Raw genomic sequence first — 18347 nt, 5'->3', positions numbered from 1 at the left:
TCTCTCTGTCCTCACCCAAAAACCCCTCTGCGCTTTCTCGTTCTTCCCTTTTTAAACTCCTGCTCCTGGGATTTATAATTTTTTTTTTAATCATCGTCCTCGGGCGTGGCGGGCGAGGCCGTTCCCCTGGTCGCCCCTCGAGAAGGTGGTGGTGAGCCGCCCTCTCGAACCGCTGCAGTCCGTGTTGGCGAAGGTTCTCCCACAGCGCCGTCAGTTCCAGGATTCGGACCCAGCGACGACGGAGGGACGGCCGATATACGCCCGAGTCGGGATGGTGTGTGAGAGACTCGGAGGGGAACCTGGAGGGTGACGGTGTTTCCCACACACCTGCTGCCCCTCGTCCTCCTCGGTGGTGGAGGTGGCGGGTTTGCTGTCGAAGAAGCCTCGGCGAGTCGCTGCAGGGCGTCCTGCGGATAGAACACGCTGCAGGCGCGGTGCGCCATTGGGGGAGGGGGCGGGGGAGGGAGCGGGGGGTTCGAGGCGGGGGAGGGAGCGGGGGGTTCGAGGCGGGGGAGGGAGCGGGGGGTTCGAGGCGGGGGAGGGAGCGGGGGATTCGAGGCGGGGGAGGGAGCGGGGGTTCGAGGCGGGGGAGGGAGCGGGGGGTTCGAGGCGGGGAGGAGCGGGGGTTCGAGGCGGGGGAGGGAGCGGGGGGTTCGAGGCGGGGGAGGGAGCGGGGGGTTCGAGGCGGGGGAGGGAGCGGGGGTTCGAGGCGGGGGAGGGAGCGGGGGGTTCGAGGCGGGGGAGGGAGCGGGGGGTTCGAGGCGGGGGAGGGAGCGGGGGGTTCGAGGCGGGGGAGGGAGCGGGGGGTTCGAGGCGGGGGAGGGGAGCGGGGGGTTCGAGGCGGGGGAGGGAGCGGGGGTTCGAGGCGGGGGAGGGAGCGGGGGGTTCGAGGCGGGGGAGGGAGCGGGGGGTTCGAGGCGGGGGAGGGAGCGGGGGGTTCGAGGCGGGGGAGGGAGCGGGGGGTTCGAGGCGGGGGAGGGAGCGGGGGGTTCGAGGCGGGGGAGGGAGCGGGGGTTCGAGGCGGGGGAGGGAGCGGGGGGGAGGGAGCGGGGGGTTCGAGGCGGGGGAGGGAGCGGGGGGTTCGAGGCGGGGGAGGGAGCGGGGGGTTCGAGGCGGGGGAGGGAGCGGGGGGTTCGAGGCGGGGGAGGGAGCGGGGGTTCGAGGCGGGGGAGGGAGCGGGGGTTCGAGGCGGGGGAGGGAGCGGGGGGTTCGAGGCGGGGAGGGAGCGGGGTTCGAGGCGGGGGAGGGAGCGGTCAGTGGTCAGATTAGTCGATCGGTCAGTGGGTCAGATTAGTCGATCGGTCAGTGGGTCAGATTAGTCGATCGGTCAGTGGGTCAGATTAGTCGATCGGTCAGTGTCCCAGTTATAACCTGAACCTGCCCTTTCCCCCCCCCATTGCCAGGCACGGGGCCTGAACCTGGCGTGTGTCCGGACGTGTGTGGTGGTGGCGGAGGAGAGAGCTCGCATCGCGCTCACCCAGTCCTTTTCCAAACTCTTCAAGGACCTCGGCCTGTCCCCCAGGGCCGTCAGCACCACCTTCGGATCAAGGGTCAACATCGCCATCTGCTTACAGGTCAGTGCCAGCGGTCAGTGGCTCTCTGCCCCTGACCATCTGCTTACAGGTCAGTGCCAGCGGACAGTGGCTCTCTGCCCCTGACCATCTGCTTACAGGTCAGTGCCAGCGGTCAGTGGCTCTGCCCCTGACCATCTGCTTACAGGTAAAATGCCAGCGGACAGAGTCTCTCTGCCCCTGACCATCTGCTTACAGGTCAGTGCCAGCGGTCAATGGCTGTCTGCCCCTGACCATCTGCTTATAGGTAAAATGCCAGCGGTCAGAGTCTCTCTGCCCCTGACCATCTGCTTACAGGTCAGTGCCAGCGGTCAGTGGCTCTCTACCCCTGACCATCTGCTTACAGGTTGGTGGCAGTGGTCAGTGCCAGCGGACAGTGCTGGCCGAAGGGGGGCTTCTCAGCCCCCATTTTAAAAGCACGTCCTTATTATGAGTTTATGTTATTCTTTATCGAAATTGGGAAGCCGAGCCGATCAGAGGGCAGGAGTCAATCCCGGTCACAGGCCGGAGGAGCAAAACCGAGCGCTCTGCGGCGCCCCCACAGGCGGGAGGGCTGCAATTACAGCGTGACGCGTTTACATAGGAAGTCTGCGTTATAAATGTCGGCGTTTACCCCGGTGGGATAATTTCTCGCCCACTTCACACCTCCGCTCGAGCCCGCGATCGGGAGGTCTCCGTGCGCTGGCTGTTCCGATCGGGTCCCTCCCCCGGTGACCCCACTCCAGCGGGGTAACTAACGCCCCTCTCTTTCTCTCCAGGGAACCTCGGGGCCCGACCCGACCACGGTCTTCGTGGACTTGAAGGCGCTGCGTCACGACAGGTAAGCTCCGCGGGGAGAATCAATTTACCTGGGTGCCGGTCCCTGCTCCAACCTGCCGCTCTCCCTGGTTCACTCGAATCCTCTCCTCCTTACAGCCCGTCTGGTCCGTGCTGGTGTTTATGCTCCACACGAGCCTCCTCCCTCCCCACTTCATCTCACCCTATCACCATATCCTTCTATTCCTTTCTCCCTGATGTGTTTATCCGGCTTCCCCTTAAATCCATCTCCGCGACGATTCCCCTCGACCACTTCCCGTGTGAGAGTGAGTTCCACATTCTCACCGCTCTCCGGGTAAAGAAGTTTCTCCTGAATTCCCGACTGGATTTATTGGTGACTGTCTTATATTTATGGCCCCTAGTTCTGGTCTCCCCCACAAGTGGAAACATCTTCTCTGCGTCTACCCTATCGAAACCCTTGATAATTTTAAAGACCTCCATCAGGTCGCCCCTCAGTCTTCTCTTTTCCAGAGAAAAGAGCCCCAGCCTGTTCAATCTCTCCTGATAAATATATCCCCTCAGTTCTGGTATCGTCCTAGCAAATCTTTTTTTGCACCTTCTCCAATGCCTTTCTATCCTTTAAGTAATATGGAGACCAGAACTGTGCACAGTGCTCCAAGTGTGGTCTAACCAGGTATATGGAGACCAGAACTGTGCACAGTGCTCCAAGTGTGGTCTAACCAAGGTATATGGAGACCAGAACTGTGCACAGTGCTCCAAGTGTGGTCTAACCAAGGTATATGGAGACCAGAACTGTGCACAGTGCTCCGAGTGTGGTCTAACCCAGGTATACGGAGACCAGAACTGTGCACAGTGCTCCAAGTGTGGTCTAACCAAGGTATATGGAGACCAGAACTGTGCACAGTGCTCCAAGTGTGGTCTAACCCAGGTATATGGAGACCAGAACTGTACACAGTGCTCCAAGTGTGGTCTAACCAAGGTATATGGAGACCAGAACTGTGCACAGTGCTCCAAGTGTGGTCCAACCAAGGTATATGGAGACCAGAATTGTGCACAGTGCTCCGGGTGTGGTCTAACCAAGGTATATGGAGACCAGAACTGTGCACAGTGCTCCGAGTGTGGTCTAACTTGGAGACCAGAACTGTGCACAGTGCTCCAAGTGGGGTCTAACCCAGGTATATGGAGACCAGAACTGTGCACAGTGCTCCAAGTGTGGTCTAACCAAGGTTCTTAAACTTCTTGAAAAACGTTTGTGTTTTATTTTAATAAAGAAAGAACTTGCATTTTTATGTCGCCTCTCACGACGTCCCAAAGCTTCACAGCCAATAAAGGACTTTTTTGAAGTGCACTCACTGTTGTAATGTAGGAAAAGCTTCAGCCAATTTGCGCACAGCAAGATCCCACAAACAGCAATGTGATAAATGAACAATTAATGTTTTTTTTAGTGATGTTTATTGAGAGATAAATATCGGCCCCAGGACACCGGGGAGAACTCCCCCCTGCTCTTCTTCGAAATAGTGGCCGTGGGATCTTTTACATCCACCTGAGAGGGCAGACGGGGCCTCGGTTTAACATCTCATCCAAAAGATGGCCCCTCCGACAGCGCGGCGCTCTCTCGGTACCGACCCTCCGACAGCGCGGCGCTCCCTCGGTACCGACCCTCCGACAGCGCGGCGCTCCCTCGGTACCGACCCTCCGACAGCGCTCCTCGGTACCGACCCTCCGACAGCGCGGCGCTCCCTCGGTACCGACCCTCCGACAGCGCGGCGCTCCCTCGGTACCGACCCTCCGACAGCGCGGCGCTCCCTCGGTACCGACCCTCCGACAGCGCGGCGCTCCCTCCGGTACCGACCCTCCGACAGCGCGGCGCTCCCTCGGTACCGACCCTCCGACAGCGCGGCGCTCCCTCGGTACCGACCCTCCGACAGCGCGGCGCTCCCTCGGTACTGCACTGGGGAGTGTCAGCCCGGATTGTGGGGCTCGAACCCACAAACCTCTGACTCCGAGACGAGAAAGAGTGAGTGCGACCACTGAGCCACAGGAAAGACCCCTGCGCCCTCCCCAGCCTGCGTTAAGTCTGCCGATCCCACCCTGTGTTGGGTGGGTGGGTCGTCCTATATTTGACTGCAGTGCCCCTGGGTTGGAGAGGCGGGGGGAATGGTGTTCAGCCCGGGTCCCTGCTCCCCGCTGGAAAGTGGGTGAAAAGGGGGACAGGATAGGTGGGTGATGCCTCCCGTGGTTGAATAGCGTGTCGCCGCTCGCAGTCCCGGGCTCCGGGTGCGAGGGTGGGCCGGGGCCCATGACCCTACCCCCGACCCCCCACAATCTCCCCAGCGAGTCTCCCCCCAGCGACGGGGTTCAGGGCGGAGTGCGAGGGGGGGTGTCGTTATGGGGGTCGCTGGAGTGGGTTCTAACAGAGCTGTGTTCACTGCAGGATCCGGCTGGTGGAACGAGGAGCTCCGCAGAGCCTCCCCCTCATCGAGTCCGGCAAGGTGAGTCCCCCCTCTCTGTCTCTCTCTCTGTCTCTGTCCCCTCTGTCCCTCTCTCTCTGTTTCTCTCTGTGTCTGTCTCTCTCTCTTGCCCCCTCTCTCTGTCTCTCTCTCTCTCTCTGTCTGTCTCTCTCTCTCTCTGTGTCTCTCTCACCCCCACTCCCTCTCTCGCCCCCCCTATGTGTGTCTCTCTCTCTCTCTCTGTGTCTCTCTCACCCCCCACTCCCTCTCTCGCCCCCCCTATGTGTCTCTCTCTCTCTCTCGCCCCCTCCGTCTGTCCGTCTCTCTCGCCCCCCTCCGTCTGTCCGTCTCTCTCGCCCCCTCCGTCTGTCCGTCTCTCTCGCCCCCTCCGTCTGTCCGTCTCTCTCGCCCCCTCCGTCTGTCAATCTCTCTCGCCCCCTCCGTCTGTCAATCTCTCTCGCCCCCTCTGTCTGTCAATCTCTCTCGCCCCCTCTGTCTGTCAATCTCTCTCGCCCCCTCTGTCTGTCAATCTCTCTCGCCCCCTCCGTCTGTCCGTCTCTCTCGCCCCCTCCGTCTGTCCGTCTCTCTCGCCCCCTCCGTCTGTCAATCTCTCTCGCCCCCATCTGTCTGTCAATCTCTCTCGCCCCCTCTGTCTGTCAATCTCTCTCGCCCCCCTCTGTCTGTCAATCTCTCTCGCCCCCTCCGTCTGTCCGTCTCTCTCGCCCCCTCTGTCAATCTCTCTCGCCCCCTCTGTCTGTCAATCTCTCTCGCCCCCTCCGTCTGTCCGTCTCTCTCGCCCCCTCTGTCTGTCAATCTCTCTCGCCCCCTCCGTCTGTCAATCTCTCTCGCCCCCTCCGTCTGTCAATCTCTCTCGCCCCCTCCGTCTGTCAATCTCTCTCGCCCCCTCCGTCTGTCAATCTCTCTCGCCCCCCTCTGTCTGTCTCTCTCTCTCGCCCCCTCTGTCTGTCAATCTCTCTCGCCCCCTCTGTCTGTCTCTCTCTCTCGCCCCCTCTGTCTGTCTGTCAATCTCTCTCGCCCCCTCTGTCTGTCTCTCTCTCTCGCCCCCTCTGTCTGTCTGTCAATCTCTCTCTCGCCCCCTCTGTCTGTCCGTCTCTCTCGCCCCCTCCGTCTGTCCGTCTCTCTCGCCCCCTCCGTCTGTCCGTCTCTCTCGCCCCCTCCGTCTGTCCGTCTCTCTCGCCCCCTCTGTCAATCTCTCTCGCCCCCTCTGTCTGTCAATCTCTCTCGCCCCCTCCGTCTGTCCGTCTCTCTCGCCCCCTCTGTCTGTCAATCTCTCTCGCCCCCTCCGTCTGTCAATCTCTCTCGCCCCCTCTGCCTGTCAATCTCTCTCGCCCCCTCTGTCTGTCTCTCTCTCGCCCCCTCTGTCTGTCAATCTCTCTCGCCCCCCTCTGTCTGTCTCTCTCTCTCGCCCCCTCTGTCTGTCAATCTCTCTCGCCCCCTCTGTCTGTCTCTCTCTCTCGCCCCCTCTGTCTGTCTGTCAATCTCTCTCGCCCCCTCTGTCTGTCTCTCTCTCTCGCCCCCTCTGTCTGTCTGTCAATCTCTCTCTCGCCCCCTCTGTCTGTCCGTCTCTCTCGCCCCCTCCGTCTGTCCGTCTCTCTCGCCCCCTCCGTCTGTCCGTCTCTCTCGCCCCCTCCGTCTGTCCGTCTCTCTCGCCCCCTCTGTCTGTCAATCTCTCTCGCCCCCTCCGTCTGTCAATCTCTCTCGCCCCCCTCTGTCTGTCTCTCTCTCTCGCCCCTCTGTCTGTCAATCTCTCTCGCCCCCTCTGTCTGTCTCTCTCTCTCGCCCCCTCTGTCTGTCAATCTCTCTCGCCCCCCTCTGTCTGTCTCTCTCTCTCGCCCCCTCTGTCTGTCAATCTCTCTCGCCCCCTCTGTCTGTCTCTCTCTCTCGCCCCCTCTGTCTGTCTGTCAATCTCTCTCGCCCCCTCTGTCTGTCTCTCTCTCTCGCCCCCTCTGTCTGTCTGTCAATCTCTCTCTCGCCCCCTCTGTCTGTCCGTCTCTCTCGCCCCCTCCGTCTGTCCGTCTCTCTCGCCCCCTCCGTCTGTCCGTCTCTCTCGCCCCCTCCGTCTGTCCGTCTCTCTCGCCCCCTCCGTCTGTCCGTCTCTCTCGCCCCCTCCGTCTGTCAATCTCTCTCGCCCCCCTCTGTCTGTCAATCTCTCTCGCCCCCTCTGTCTGTCAATCTCTCTCGCCCCCCTCTGTCTGTCAATCTCTCTCGCCCCCTCCGTCTGTCCGTCTCTCTCGCCCCCTCTGTCAATCTCTCTCGCCCCCTCTGTCTGTCAATCTCTCTCGCCCCCTCCGTCTGTCCGTCTCTCTCGCCCCCTCTGTCTGTCAATCTCTCTCGCCCCCTCCGTCTGTCAATCTCTCTCGCCCCCTCCGTCTGTCAATCTCTCTCGCCCCCTCCGTCTGTCAATCTCTCTCGCCCCCTCCGTCTGTCAATCTCTCTCGCCCCCCTCTGCCTGTCAATCTCTCTCGCCCCCTCTGCCTGTCAATCTCTCTCGCCCCCTCTGTCTGTCTCTCTCTCGCCCCCTCTCTCTGTCAATCTCTCTCGCCCCCCTCTGTCTGTCAATCTCTCTCGCCCCCCTCTGTCTGTCAATCTCTCTCGCCCCCTCTGCCTGTCAATCTCTCGCCCCCTCTGCCTGTCAATCTCTCTCGCCCCCTCTGTCTGTCAATCTCTCTCGCCCCCTCTGTCTGTCTCTCTCTCTCGCCCCCTCTGTCTGTCTGTCAATCTCTCTCGCCCCCTCTGTCTGTCTCTCTCTCTCGCCCCCTCTGTCTGTCTGTCAATCTCTCTCTCGCCCCCTCTGTCTGTCAATCTCTCTCGCCCCCTCTGTCTGTCTCTCTCAAACATACGAATTAAGAGCAAGAGTAGGCCATTCGGCCCCTCGAGCCTGCTGTGCCATTTGATAATGATCTGATTGTGACCTCAACCCTACTTTCCCATCTACCTACTATAATCTCTCGTGCTCTCTCTCTCCCACCCATCCACCACCCACCCCCTCAGGCTCTCCTCAATCCCAGCCCCTGCTTCTCACCCCCACTCCGCACACAAGCCCCCCCCTCACCACCGAAGCTCCCTCACTTATCCCTCGACCGACCGGCCCCCTTTTCTCCAGCAGGGCAGGACGGCTTGACCCCCCCCCCCCCCCCCCTCCCAGACCCTCGCCTGAGCCCCACACGCTGAGCAGGAAAGGCCCAGGCTACATCCCCGGCCTGTGCTGAGCTCAGTCGGAGCGGCTACACGTGGGCCCCATCGCCCCCGAGTTTCGGGGGAAACGGGTCGGGGGGAAATCAGCCAGAGCTCCCTCTCCTCTTCACTATTGAGAGACCCCCCTCACTGGAAAGTGTTGTGTGTGTGTGTGTGTGTCTGAGTGAGGACGTCGGGCCAAAACAGGATTTGGGGGGGTGGGGGGGTTCTGTGCGATGCCCCCTGTGGTTGAATATCCCAACACTCACGATCCGGACTCTCGCACGACGATCGTTCCCTGGCGGAGGGTGAAACTGGCATCCCTCTGATAAGCAGGACCCCCTTTCCCGTCTCCAGTGCCCCCCTCCCTCCCCTCCCCACCTCCCGAGTCTCGTTACTGTGAACCTCCTCTCTCTTCTCGTGCAGATGTTACCAGGAGTCCGGGTGATCATAGTGAACCCCGAAACCAGGGGGCCTCTTGGAGATGCGCACCTGGGGGAGGTGAGTGAACTGCTGGGCCTCGGGACCCTGCCCCGTTCGCTGGGATTGTTCTGCTCTGAGCAGAGGAGGTTAAGGGGGGGAGATTTAACGGAGGTGATCAAAATTGCGAGGGGGTTTTGATCAGAGTCGATGGGGAGAGACTGTTTCCCAACTGGCAGGAGGGTCGGTAACCAGAGGACACGGGTTTAAGATAATCGGGGAAAGGGCCAGAGAGGGGGGGAGATGAGTGTTTTTTTTTAACGCAGCGAGTTGTTCTGATCTGGAACTCGCTGCCTGAAAGGGGCGGTGGGAGCAGATTCAATAATAACTTTCGAAAAGGGGAGTGCTGCAGGATTGTACGATTATAATAACCCACCCTTCTCTCTCTCTCTGTCTGTCTGTGTCTGCGTCCTGAGATCTGGGTGAGCAGCCCCCACAGCTCCAGCGGATACTACACCATCTACGGGGACGAGTCGCTGCAGGCCGACCACTTCAACACCCGGCTAAGCTTCGGAGACGTCCACACCCTGTGGGCGCGGACCGGCTACCTGGGCTTTGTCCGCAGGACGGAGCTCACCGACGCCAGCGGAGGTGAGGACGTGGACCCGATCGCACAGCGCCTTGCGCCGCCTCAGGGCGTCCCAAAACGCTTGGCGGCCAATCAGATCCTTTCTTTCTCCTTGAAGTGTCACGTGGGAAACGCCAATTTGCGCACAGCAAGATCCCACAGACAGCAATGTGATAAATGACCCAGATCATGTGGTTTTTTTTTAAAGTGATGTTGGTTGAGGGATAAATATCGGCCCCCAGGACACCGGGGAGAACTCCCCGCCCCCCCCCACACCCCCCCCGCTCTTCTTCGAAATAGCGGCCGTGGGATCTTTTACGTCCACCCGAGAGGGCAGATGGGGGCCTCGGTTTAACGTCTCGTCCGAAAGACGGCACCTCCGACAGTGCGGCGCTCCCTCAGTACTGACCCTCCGACAGTGCGGCGCTCCCTCAGTACTGACCCTCCGACAGTGCGGCGCTCCCTCAGTACTGACCCTCCGACAGTGCGGCGCTCCCTCGGCACCGCCCCTCCGACAGTGCGGTGCTCCCTCAGTACCGACCCTCCGACAGTGCGGCCCTCCCTCAGTAATGACCCTCCCACAGTGCGGCGCTCCCTCAGTACTGACCCTCCGACAGTGCGGCGCTCCCTCGGCACCGCCCCTCCGACAGTGCGGCGCTCCCTCAGTACCGACCCTCCGACAGTGCGGCGCTCCCTCGGCACCGCCCCTCCGACAGTGCGGCGCTCCCTCGGCACCGCCCCTCCGACAGTGCGGCGCTCCCTCGGCACCGCCCCTCCGACAGTGCGGCGCTCCCTCGGCACCGACCCTCCGACAGTGCGGCGCTCCCTCGGCACCGACCCTCCGACAGTGCGGCGCTCCCTCGGTACCGACCCTCCGACAGTGCGGCGCTCCCTCGGCACCGACCCTCCGACAGTGCGGCGCTCCCTCAGTACCGACCTTTACCGCGGCTGGTGCTATGTCAGTTTAGCGATGAATTAATTCAAACGTGGTTTTGACGGGCCTGTGGTTGCTCTCTCTCTCTCTCTCTCTCTCTGTAGATCGACACGATGCACTTTATATAGTCGGAGCTCTCGACGAGACCCTGGAGTTACGTGGACTTCGCTATCACCCCATCGACATTGAAACTTCCGTCTCAAGGGCACACAGGGGCATTGGCGAGTGGTAGGTGCACCTGTCATCTTGAACTGCGAGTGTAAACGGTGCCGCCGGGGAGAGGGGGAGAGGGAGGGCGTGGGGACCAGTGCTGTTTGACAGAAGAGAAACCCGAATGTCACTCGCACATGGATAACACTGTCACTGAGAACAGCACCTGGGCACAGGATCCAATGGGGTGTGTGTGTCTCTCTCTCTTCCTCCCCCCTCTGTCTGTCTCCCCGTCTCTCTGTTTGTCTCCCCGTCTCTCTGTCTGTCTCTTCCCCCCCTCTGTCTGTCTGTCTCTTCCCCCCTCTGTCTGTCTGTCTCTTCCCCCCTCTGTCTGTCTGTCTCTTCCCCCCTCTGTCTGTCTGTCTCTTCCCCCCTCTGTCTGTCTGTCTCTTCCCCCCTCTGTCTGTCTGTCTCTTCCCCCCTCTGTCTGTCTGTCTCTCCCATCTGTCTGTCCTCCCCCCCTGTCTGTCTGTCTGTCCCTCATGAACGCACAATCAGCAGCAAAGTGATGGAAGGTAGCGTCGACAGTGCTATCAAGCGGCACTTACTCACCAATAACCTGCTCACCGATGCTCAGTTTGGGTTCCGCCAGGACCACTCGGCTCCAGACCTCATTACAGCCTTGGTCCAAACATGGACAAAAGAGCTGAATTCCACAGGTGAGGTGAGAGTGACTGCCCTTGACATCAAGTCAGCATTTGACCAAATGTGGCACCAAGGAGCCCTAGTAAAATTGAAGTCAATGGGAATCAGGGGGAAAACTCTCCAGTGGCTGGAGTCATACCTAGCACAAAGGAAGATGGTAGTGGTTGTTGGAGGCCAATCATCTCAGCCCCAGGACATTGCTGCAGGAATTCCTCAGGGCAGTGTCCTAGGCCCAACCATCTTCAGCTGCTTCATCAATGACCTTCCCTCCATCATAAGGTCAGAAATGGGGATGTTCGCTGATGACTGCACAGTGTTCAGTTCCATTCACAACTCCTCAAATAATGAAGCAGTCCGAGCCAGCATGCAGCAAGACCTGGACAACATCCAGGCTTGGGCTCATAAGTGGCAAGTAACATTCGCGCCAGACAAGTGCCAGGCAATGACCATCTCCAACAAGAGAGAGTCTAACCACCTCCCCTTGACATTCAACGGCATTACCATCGCCGAATCCCCCACCATCAACATTCTGGGGGTCACCATTGACCAGAAACTTAACTGGACCAGCCATATAAATACTGTGGCTACGAGAGCAGGTCAGAGGCTGGGTATTCTGCGGCGAGTGACTCACCTCCTGACTCCCCAAAGCCTTTCCACCATCAACAAGGCACAAGTCAGGAGTGTGATGGAATACTCTCCACTTGCCTGGATGAGTGCAGCTCCAACAACACTCAAGAAGCTCGACACCATCCAGGACAAAGCAGCCCGCTTGATTGGCACCCCATCCACCACCCTAAACATTCACTCCCTTCACCACCGGCGCACTGTGGCTGCAGTGTGTACCATCCACAGGATGCACTGCAGCAACTCGCCAAGGCTTCTTCGACAGCACCTCCCAAACCCACGACCTCTACCACCTAGAAGGACAAGAGCAGCAGGTACATGGGAACAACACCACCTGCACGTTCCCCTCCAAGTCACACACCATCCCGACTTGGAAATATATCGCCGTTCCTTCATCGTCACTGGGTCAAAATCCTGGAACTTTTTTTAAATTCATTCACGGGATGTGGGCGTCGCTGGCGAGGCCAGCATTTATTGCCCATCCCTAATTGCCCTTGAGAAGGTGGTGGTGAGCCGCCTTCTTGAACCGCTGCAGTCCGTGTGGTGAAGGTTCTCCCACAGTGCTGTTAGGAAGGGAGTTCCAGGATTTTGACCCAGCGACGATGAAGGAACGGCGATATATTTCCAAGTCGGGATGGTGTGTGACTTGGAGGGGAACGTGCAGGTGGTGTTGTTCCCATGTACCTGCTGCTCTTGTCCTTCTAGGTGGTAGAGGTCGCGGGTTTGGGAGGTGCTGTCGAAGAAGCCTTGGCGAGTTGCTGCAGTGCATCCTGTGGATGGTGCACACCGCAGCCTTCCTAACAGCACTGTGGGAGAACCTTCACCACACGGACTGCAGCGGTTCAAGAAGGCGGCTCACCACCACCTTCTCAAGGGGCAATTAGGGATGGGCAATAAATGCCGGCCTCGCCAGCGACGCCCACATCCCATGAACGAATAAAAAAAAACTCACTCACACCTTAAGTTCATTGTGTGTATGTGTCAGAGGGGTTTTTGAACATGGAGTCCGTCAATCCCGCCCCCTTTGCCTGCAGTTTTCTATTTGTTCTCGGCATGTGGTGGCCGCTGACCAGGCTGCCCTGAGAAGGCCGTGCCTTCAGCTGCCTTGCCCCTAAGCTCTGGAATTCCCTCCCTAAACCAGAATTCCACAGAAGGCAGTGGAGGCCAAGTCATTAGATGTATTCAAGAAGGAGATAGATACAGTTCTTAATGCTAAAGGGATCAAGGGATATGGGGAAAAAGCGGGAACAGGGGACTGAGTTAGACTATCAGCCATGATCATTTTGAATGACGGAGCAGGCCCGAAGGGCCGAATGGCCTATTCTTGATCCTATTTTCTATGTTTCTCTTTCTCTCTCCCTCCCCCTCTCTCGCTCGCGCTCTCTCTGTCTCTCTTTCTGGCTGTCTCTCACAAGGATCGAGTCCCGCGCCTGGCGGGGGAGTGCGGATCGAGTCCCGCGGAGTGCGGATCGAGTCCCGCACCTGGCGGGGGAGTGGGGATCGAGTCCCGCGCCTGGCGGGGGAGTGGGGATCGAGTCCCGCGGAGTGCCGATCGAGTCCCGCACCTGGCGGGGGAGCGCGGATCGAGTCCCGCGGAGTGCGGATCGAGTCCCGCACCTGGCGGGGGAGTGGGGATCGAGTCCCGCGGAGTGCGGATCGAGTCCCGCGCCTGGCGGGGGAGTGCGGATCGAGTCCCGCGGAGTGCGGATCGAGTCCCGCGCCTGGCGGGGGAGTGCGGATCGAGTCCCGCGGAGTGCGGATCGAGTCCCGCGCCTGGCGGGGGAGTGCGGATCGAGTCCCGCGGAGTGCGGATCGAGTCCCGCGCCTGGCGGGGGAGTGCCGATCGAGTCCCGCGGAGTGCGGATCGAGTCCCGCGCCTGGCGGGGGAGTGGGGATCGAGTCCCGCGCCTGGCGGGGGAGTGGGGATCGAGTCCCGCGCCTGGCGGGGGAGTGGGGATCGAGTCCCGCGGAGTGCGGATCGAGTCCCGCGCCTGGCGGGGGAGTGGGGATCGAGTCCCGCACCTGGCGGGGGAGTGGGGATCGAGTCCCGCGGAGTGCGGATCGAGTCCCGCGCCTGGCGGGGGAGTGGGGATCGAGTCCCGCGCCTGGCGGGGGAGTGGGGATCGAGTCCCGCGCCTGGCGGGGGAGTGGGGATCGAGTCCCGCGGAGTGCGGATCGAGTCCCGCGCCTGGCGGGGGAGTGGGGATCGAGTCCCGCACCTGGCGGGGGAGTGGGGATCGAGTCCCGCGGAGTGCGGATCGAGTCCCGCGCCTGGCGGGGGAGTGGGGATCGAGTCCCGCGCCTGGCGGGGGAGTGGGGATCGAGTCCCGCACCTGGCGGGGGAGTGGGGATCGAGTCCCGCACCTGGCGGGGGAGTGGGGATCGAGTCCCGCGGAGTGCCGATCGAGTCCCGCACCTGGCGGGGGAGTGGGGATCGAGTCCCGCGGAGTGCGGATCGAGTCCCGCACCTGGCGGGGGAGTGGGGATCGAGTCCCGCACCTGGCGGGGGAGTGGGGATCGAGTCCCGCGGAGTGCCGATCGAGTCCCGCACCTGGCGGGGGAGTGGGGATCGAGTCCCGCGGAGTGCCGATCGAGTCCCGCACCTGGCGGGGGAGTGGGGATCGAGTCCCGCGGAGTGCCGATCGAGTCCCGCACCTGGCGGGGGAGTGGGGATCGAGTCCCGCGGAGTGCCGATCGAGTCCCGCACCTGGCGGGGGAGTGGGGATCGAGTCCCGCGGAGTGCCGATCGAGTCCCGCGCCTGGCGGGGGAGTGCCGATCGAGTGTGGGCTCCTAATATCTCTCTCGCTCTCTCTCTCTCCCCAGCGCTGTCTTCACTTGGACCAATCTGCTGGTGGTGGTGGTAGAGTTGAGCAGCTCGGAGCAGGAAGCCCTGGACCTGGTCCCCCTGGTCACGGACGTGGTTCTGGAGGAACATTACCTGATTGTCGGAGTGGTGGTGGTCGTGGACCCGGGAGTCGTGCCCATCAACTCTCGCGGCGAGAAGCAGCGCATGCACCTGAGGGACAGCTTCCTGGCCGATCAGCTGGACCCCATCTACGTGGCTTACAACATGTAACGCTGGTCCAGGGCCGGGGCGGGGGGGGGAGAGGGGGCCGGCGGGGTGCTGTCGGGGGCACAGACTCTACGTTCTAACCGATAGATGACGGAGGGCCATCGCCACGAGATGGCAGCCGAGACTTTGTGTGGGCGAAGCCCTCTTTCGGAGTAATGGGGAGTGGGGGGGTGGGAGGGAAGAGGAGGGGAATTCTGACATATTTAACATGAAGTTTAACACTTGCAGTTAATTTCCTTGTTCCGGTTTGCTGGCTGGGGAGGAGGAGGAGGAGAGGGGAGGGGTTCATGGCGACCACAACAGACCGTCTGGCCCTGGACAGGGTGAAACAGACGTCGTCTGACCCCGGTAGAATCGTAAAAACAGCAACGGCGGCCCCCTCTCCCCCTCCCAGTTTACACGACCCGTTACCCGACCTGTCGTATCTCTGACAATCGCGGGGCCGGACGGGAGCTCGCCCAGCAGCACCCTCTGGGGTGAAGTGGCGGCGGGCGGGCGGGCGCTCGCGAGAACTCGTCGACCCGGCGGGAGGAGTCGGCTCTGCGCCCGTGAACCCTCGTTAAAACGGTGGCGTGGGGGTTGGGGGGGGGTTCTACGAGCGAGTATTGTCAGTCAACCCCCCGCGGGGCAAGGGCGTAACCTCCCACCCAACGACCCATCGGATTAACCCCTGCCCTGCCAAGCTGAGAACCGTAATACCAATGAATACATTTCAAGCTGTATAATGATGTATGAAGCTTTACTTCTCGCTCTCTCTTTTTTTTTATATATATATATATATATATATATAAAATTTATTTGACTTAAGGATTACAAGAGATCCCTTAACTCTGACATCTCCCCTTTTGCACGTGACCTGGACTGGTATTGTACTGTACTGTATGTGGCGAGGACTCTGGGGGAGATACATCCTTGTATACCGAGGCCTCGCATTTCAAAACCTCGACCGTGTAAAATGCGGTCCGTTCCCTCTCTTCCCCCTCCCCCCCCTTTGCAGGAAATTAGGTATAAAGGGATCCATTGCGAACCCTGATTTTGTGTCTCTCCCTCTCTCGCCTCCTGGACCGGGTAAGAGAGACCCCAATCCCCAAACAACAGCGGAGCGAGAGAGAGAGTCCTGACAAAAGTGTCAACGACCAGACGTTAAATGTTTCTCTCTCTCTCTCTCTCTCTGCGCAGACGCTGCCTGCATTTTCTATTCTTGTTTCTTACTTAGGTGTGGCTGTGAGACCCGCTCCTCTGAGCACAGCCCGAGTCTTAAGATACTGATCCCACCAAACTAAGCACTTTGCTGCTTTCTAAACCGCCCCACCCATTTAACTTGAATCTGACGCACTGCGTGCACATTTTAATCATAACTTGATCTTAAGGGAACGGCCCCGCCCGGGGGTCGAGAGCAGCAGAGACATCGAGTGACGGCGTTAAAAACAGTCCTCCCGAACACAAAGCTTCCAATTCTCGTTACCTGGGACAAAACAATCTCCTGAACACGTTTGCGGATGTAATATTTGGAAAAAAATCCTTCTGTGTCCTTTCGGTTTCACGCCTTGTAAACTCAAATCTCTTCCCAGATTTTCAATCCCATCGGGACTCGACACTGGGTCATCCCTTCGGGTGCCTTGGCCGTGTCCAGTTGTAAAGCTATCTCCCATCAATACTCAGTGACCAACATCAAATCAGCTCCAAGAACCCTTCCATTTGACAGTGTGTTTGTGCGTGTACGTACGTCATTATCTGCGTGTCAGTGTGTTTGTGCGTGTCACTATCTGTGTGTGGATGCGTGTTGGTGTCTGTGTGTGTGTGTCAGTGTGTGTAGTGTCAGTATGTGCAACGTGTGTGCCAGTGTGTGCATGTCTGTGTTGGTGTTATTGTGTCGTGTGTGTGTGTGTCGTGTCTGCGTCAGTGTCTGTGTGTGTGTGTGTCGGTTTGTCGTGTCTGCGTGTGTGTCGGTGTCATGTGGGTGTGTGTGGTGTCGTGTCTGTGTGCGTGTGTGTCAGTTTGTCGTGCCTGCGCGTATCGGTGTCTTGTGTTGTCTCTGCGTGTGGGTGTCGTGTCGGTGTGTGGTGTCTGCATGCGTGCGTGTGTCTGCGTGTGTGTGTTAGCGTACGGCTGCATTACCTCTTGTGACAGCAGAGAGATCTGAATGCTGGTCATTGCCTCAGACTCGGCCTGTCATTCACTGCACCCCACTCAAGCTGCTTTTCCAATATCCCAGGCTCGAAACACTCGAGGCTTTTCGCTGTTCTGGCACCACGAGGATTCGTCTCACTAACGCCTATGTGTATATGTATATAATATATATAAAATATACATAATAATTAAGGACATATACAGTGACCGCAAACATTTTGTGGGGGGGGGGGGGGCGTGGGGAGGGAGGGGAGTTTAATTATTTAGATCATCTGTGTAATACATACCGTTGTGGCATACACTGACCTGTAGCCTCGTGTACTGTCTTTTTCTTGGCCATGAATAGTTGAAAGCATAAAATTAGGGATTTTGAGATTTGTGTGCAGCATACCGTGCACTGTAATACTAAGTGATGTTTGCTAAGGTACCTGCTCGCTGGGACGGGGAAACGACTGAGAGACGGCCCGTCTGTGTGTGAACGCACCTGGATTTGGTGGGGCGTGTTCTGCTAGTCCTGCGGACCGGCGGGCGAGCCCGCAAGGCACCGACACTTCTCTTGTTCACGTGAACGCGAGAACGCGTTGCCATCCGTTTCTTTTTAAAGAGGCCCGGGGGTTTCCCCCCCTGAAAATAATTCGGGACGAGTCTCGAGGTTCAGAGGAAGCTGGGATGCGTTCTCAGTTTTCGAGACCTGTCTCTGGACACGATCTGACCGACTGTTTCACTGAGTGCACCTACCTCCCCCCCCCCGCCCCCCCCGCCTCGATCTGACGTAGCTGCTCCCTGTTCCAAGTTAAGTCCGCGTGTAAATCATGTTTCTTCAATGATTCATTGCAAGATCCATCGAACTACAACCCCTGCTCGGGACGGGGGAGTGGCCCACCGAGTTATCCACGCTTGGGATTTTACTGCCCCGGGTTTTTGAGGGTTTAAAAACTCCTCCGTACTGCGGTGAAAATGTTGGTGTTCGGAGCAGATCCGGCAGGAATGAATCTCTCTCTCTCTCTCTCTCTCTCGGCCTACAGCCCCCAGAGCAGGTATTTGCTCTGTGTGGGGGGCAGAGGGGCTGGACCGTTTAACAAATCGCACAGCCTGCGAGAGCTCGAGGCCGGGCCGGGCCGGTCGAATTTCAGTTGTGTGAAATGTCGGGTAACAAGCTAATGTTTTGGGCCTAGGCCACACTAACACAGAGCGTTCTTTAATTACGATACATGCGTTGAAATATCTGATCATTTTTTGATCATCTGTTAGGTCATTATATTCACCTTGACATTTTTTTTTCCTTTTTTGTACATTTGTGATAATTACTGTTTTTATATTTCAACAGCTGAAAATTAAAGGCTTTTATTTTTGCTGCACCCCGATTTTATTTTTTGCGCTTGCTTTGTGATCCTCTCGCTCAATGAGGTCGGGGGGGGCCCTGTGTTTCAAACTCTAATCCGTTCCACGTTGGCCGAATTAGAGGGCACGGTGAGCTGTGGGAGAGGCTGGTGGAGTGGGCAAGCAGGTGGCAGAGGCAGTTCAGCGCGGAGAGCGTGAGAGAGAGAGAGAGAGAGAGAGAACATTTCTACAGCACCTTTCGAAACCTCGGGACGTCCCAAAGCGCTGCACAGTCACTGACGTACTTTTTGAAGTGTAGTCACTGTTGAGATGTAGGAAACGCGGCAGCTAATTTGCTGCCGCGCACAG

At 59.1% G+C, this 18347-nt stretch overlaps 1 protein-coding gene across 1 annotated transcript; it reads left to right on the top strand.

The window, feature by feature from the left end:
• Positions 1 to 1304: 1304 nt before the first annotated feature.
• Positions 1305 to 18016, top strand: LOC137307023 (disco-interacting protein 2 homolog B-A-like). The gene is made up of 7 exons (XM_067976370.1): positions 1305 to 1574; positions 2330 to 2391; positions 4783 to 4840; positions 8420 to 8494; positions 8890 to 9064; positions 10080 to 10203; positions 14279 to 18016. Exons 4-7 carry the CDS (start codon positions 8420 to 8422, stop codon positions 14529 to 14531), a joined length of 627 nt encoding a protein of 208 aa, XP_067832471.1. The 5' UTR covers positions 1305 to 1574; positions 2330 to 2391; positions 4783 to 4840; the 3' UTR covers positions 14532 to 18016.
• Positions 18017 to 18347: the final 331 nt, after the last annotated feature.

The sequence above is a fragment of the Heptranchias perlo genome, chromosome X (genome assembly GCF_035084215.1).
Source record: "Heptranchias perlo isolate sHepPer1 chromosome X, sHepPer1.hap1, whole genome shotgun sequence".
Taxonomy (NCBI): Eukaryota; Metazoa; Chordata; class Chondrichthyes; order Hexanchiformes; family Hexanchidae; genus Heptranchias; species Heptranchias perlo.
Note: the sequence above shows the minus strand (reverse complement) of the source record. Positions and strands in the feature narration are given on the sequence as shown.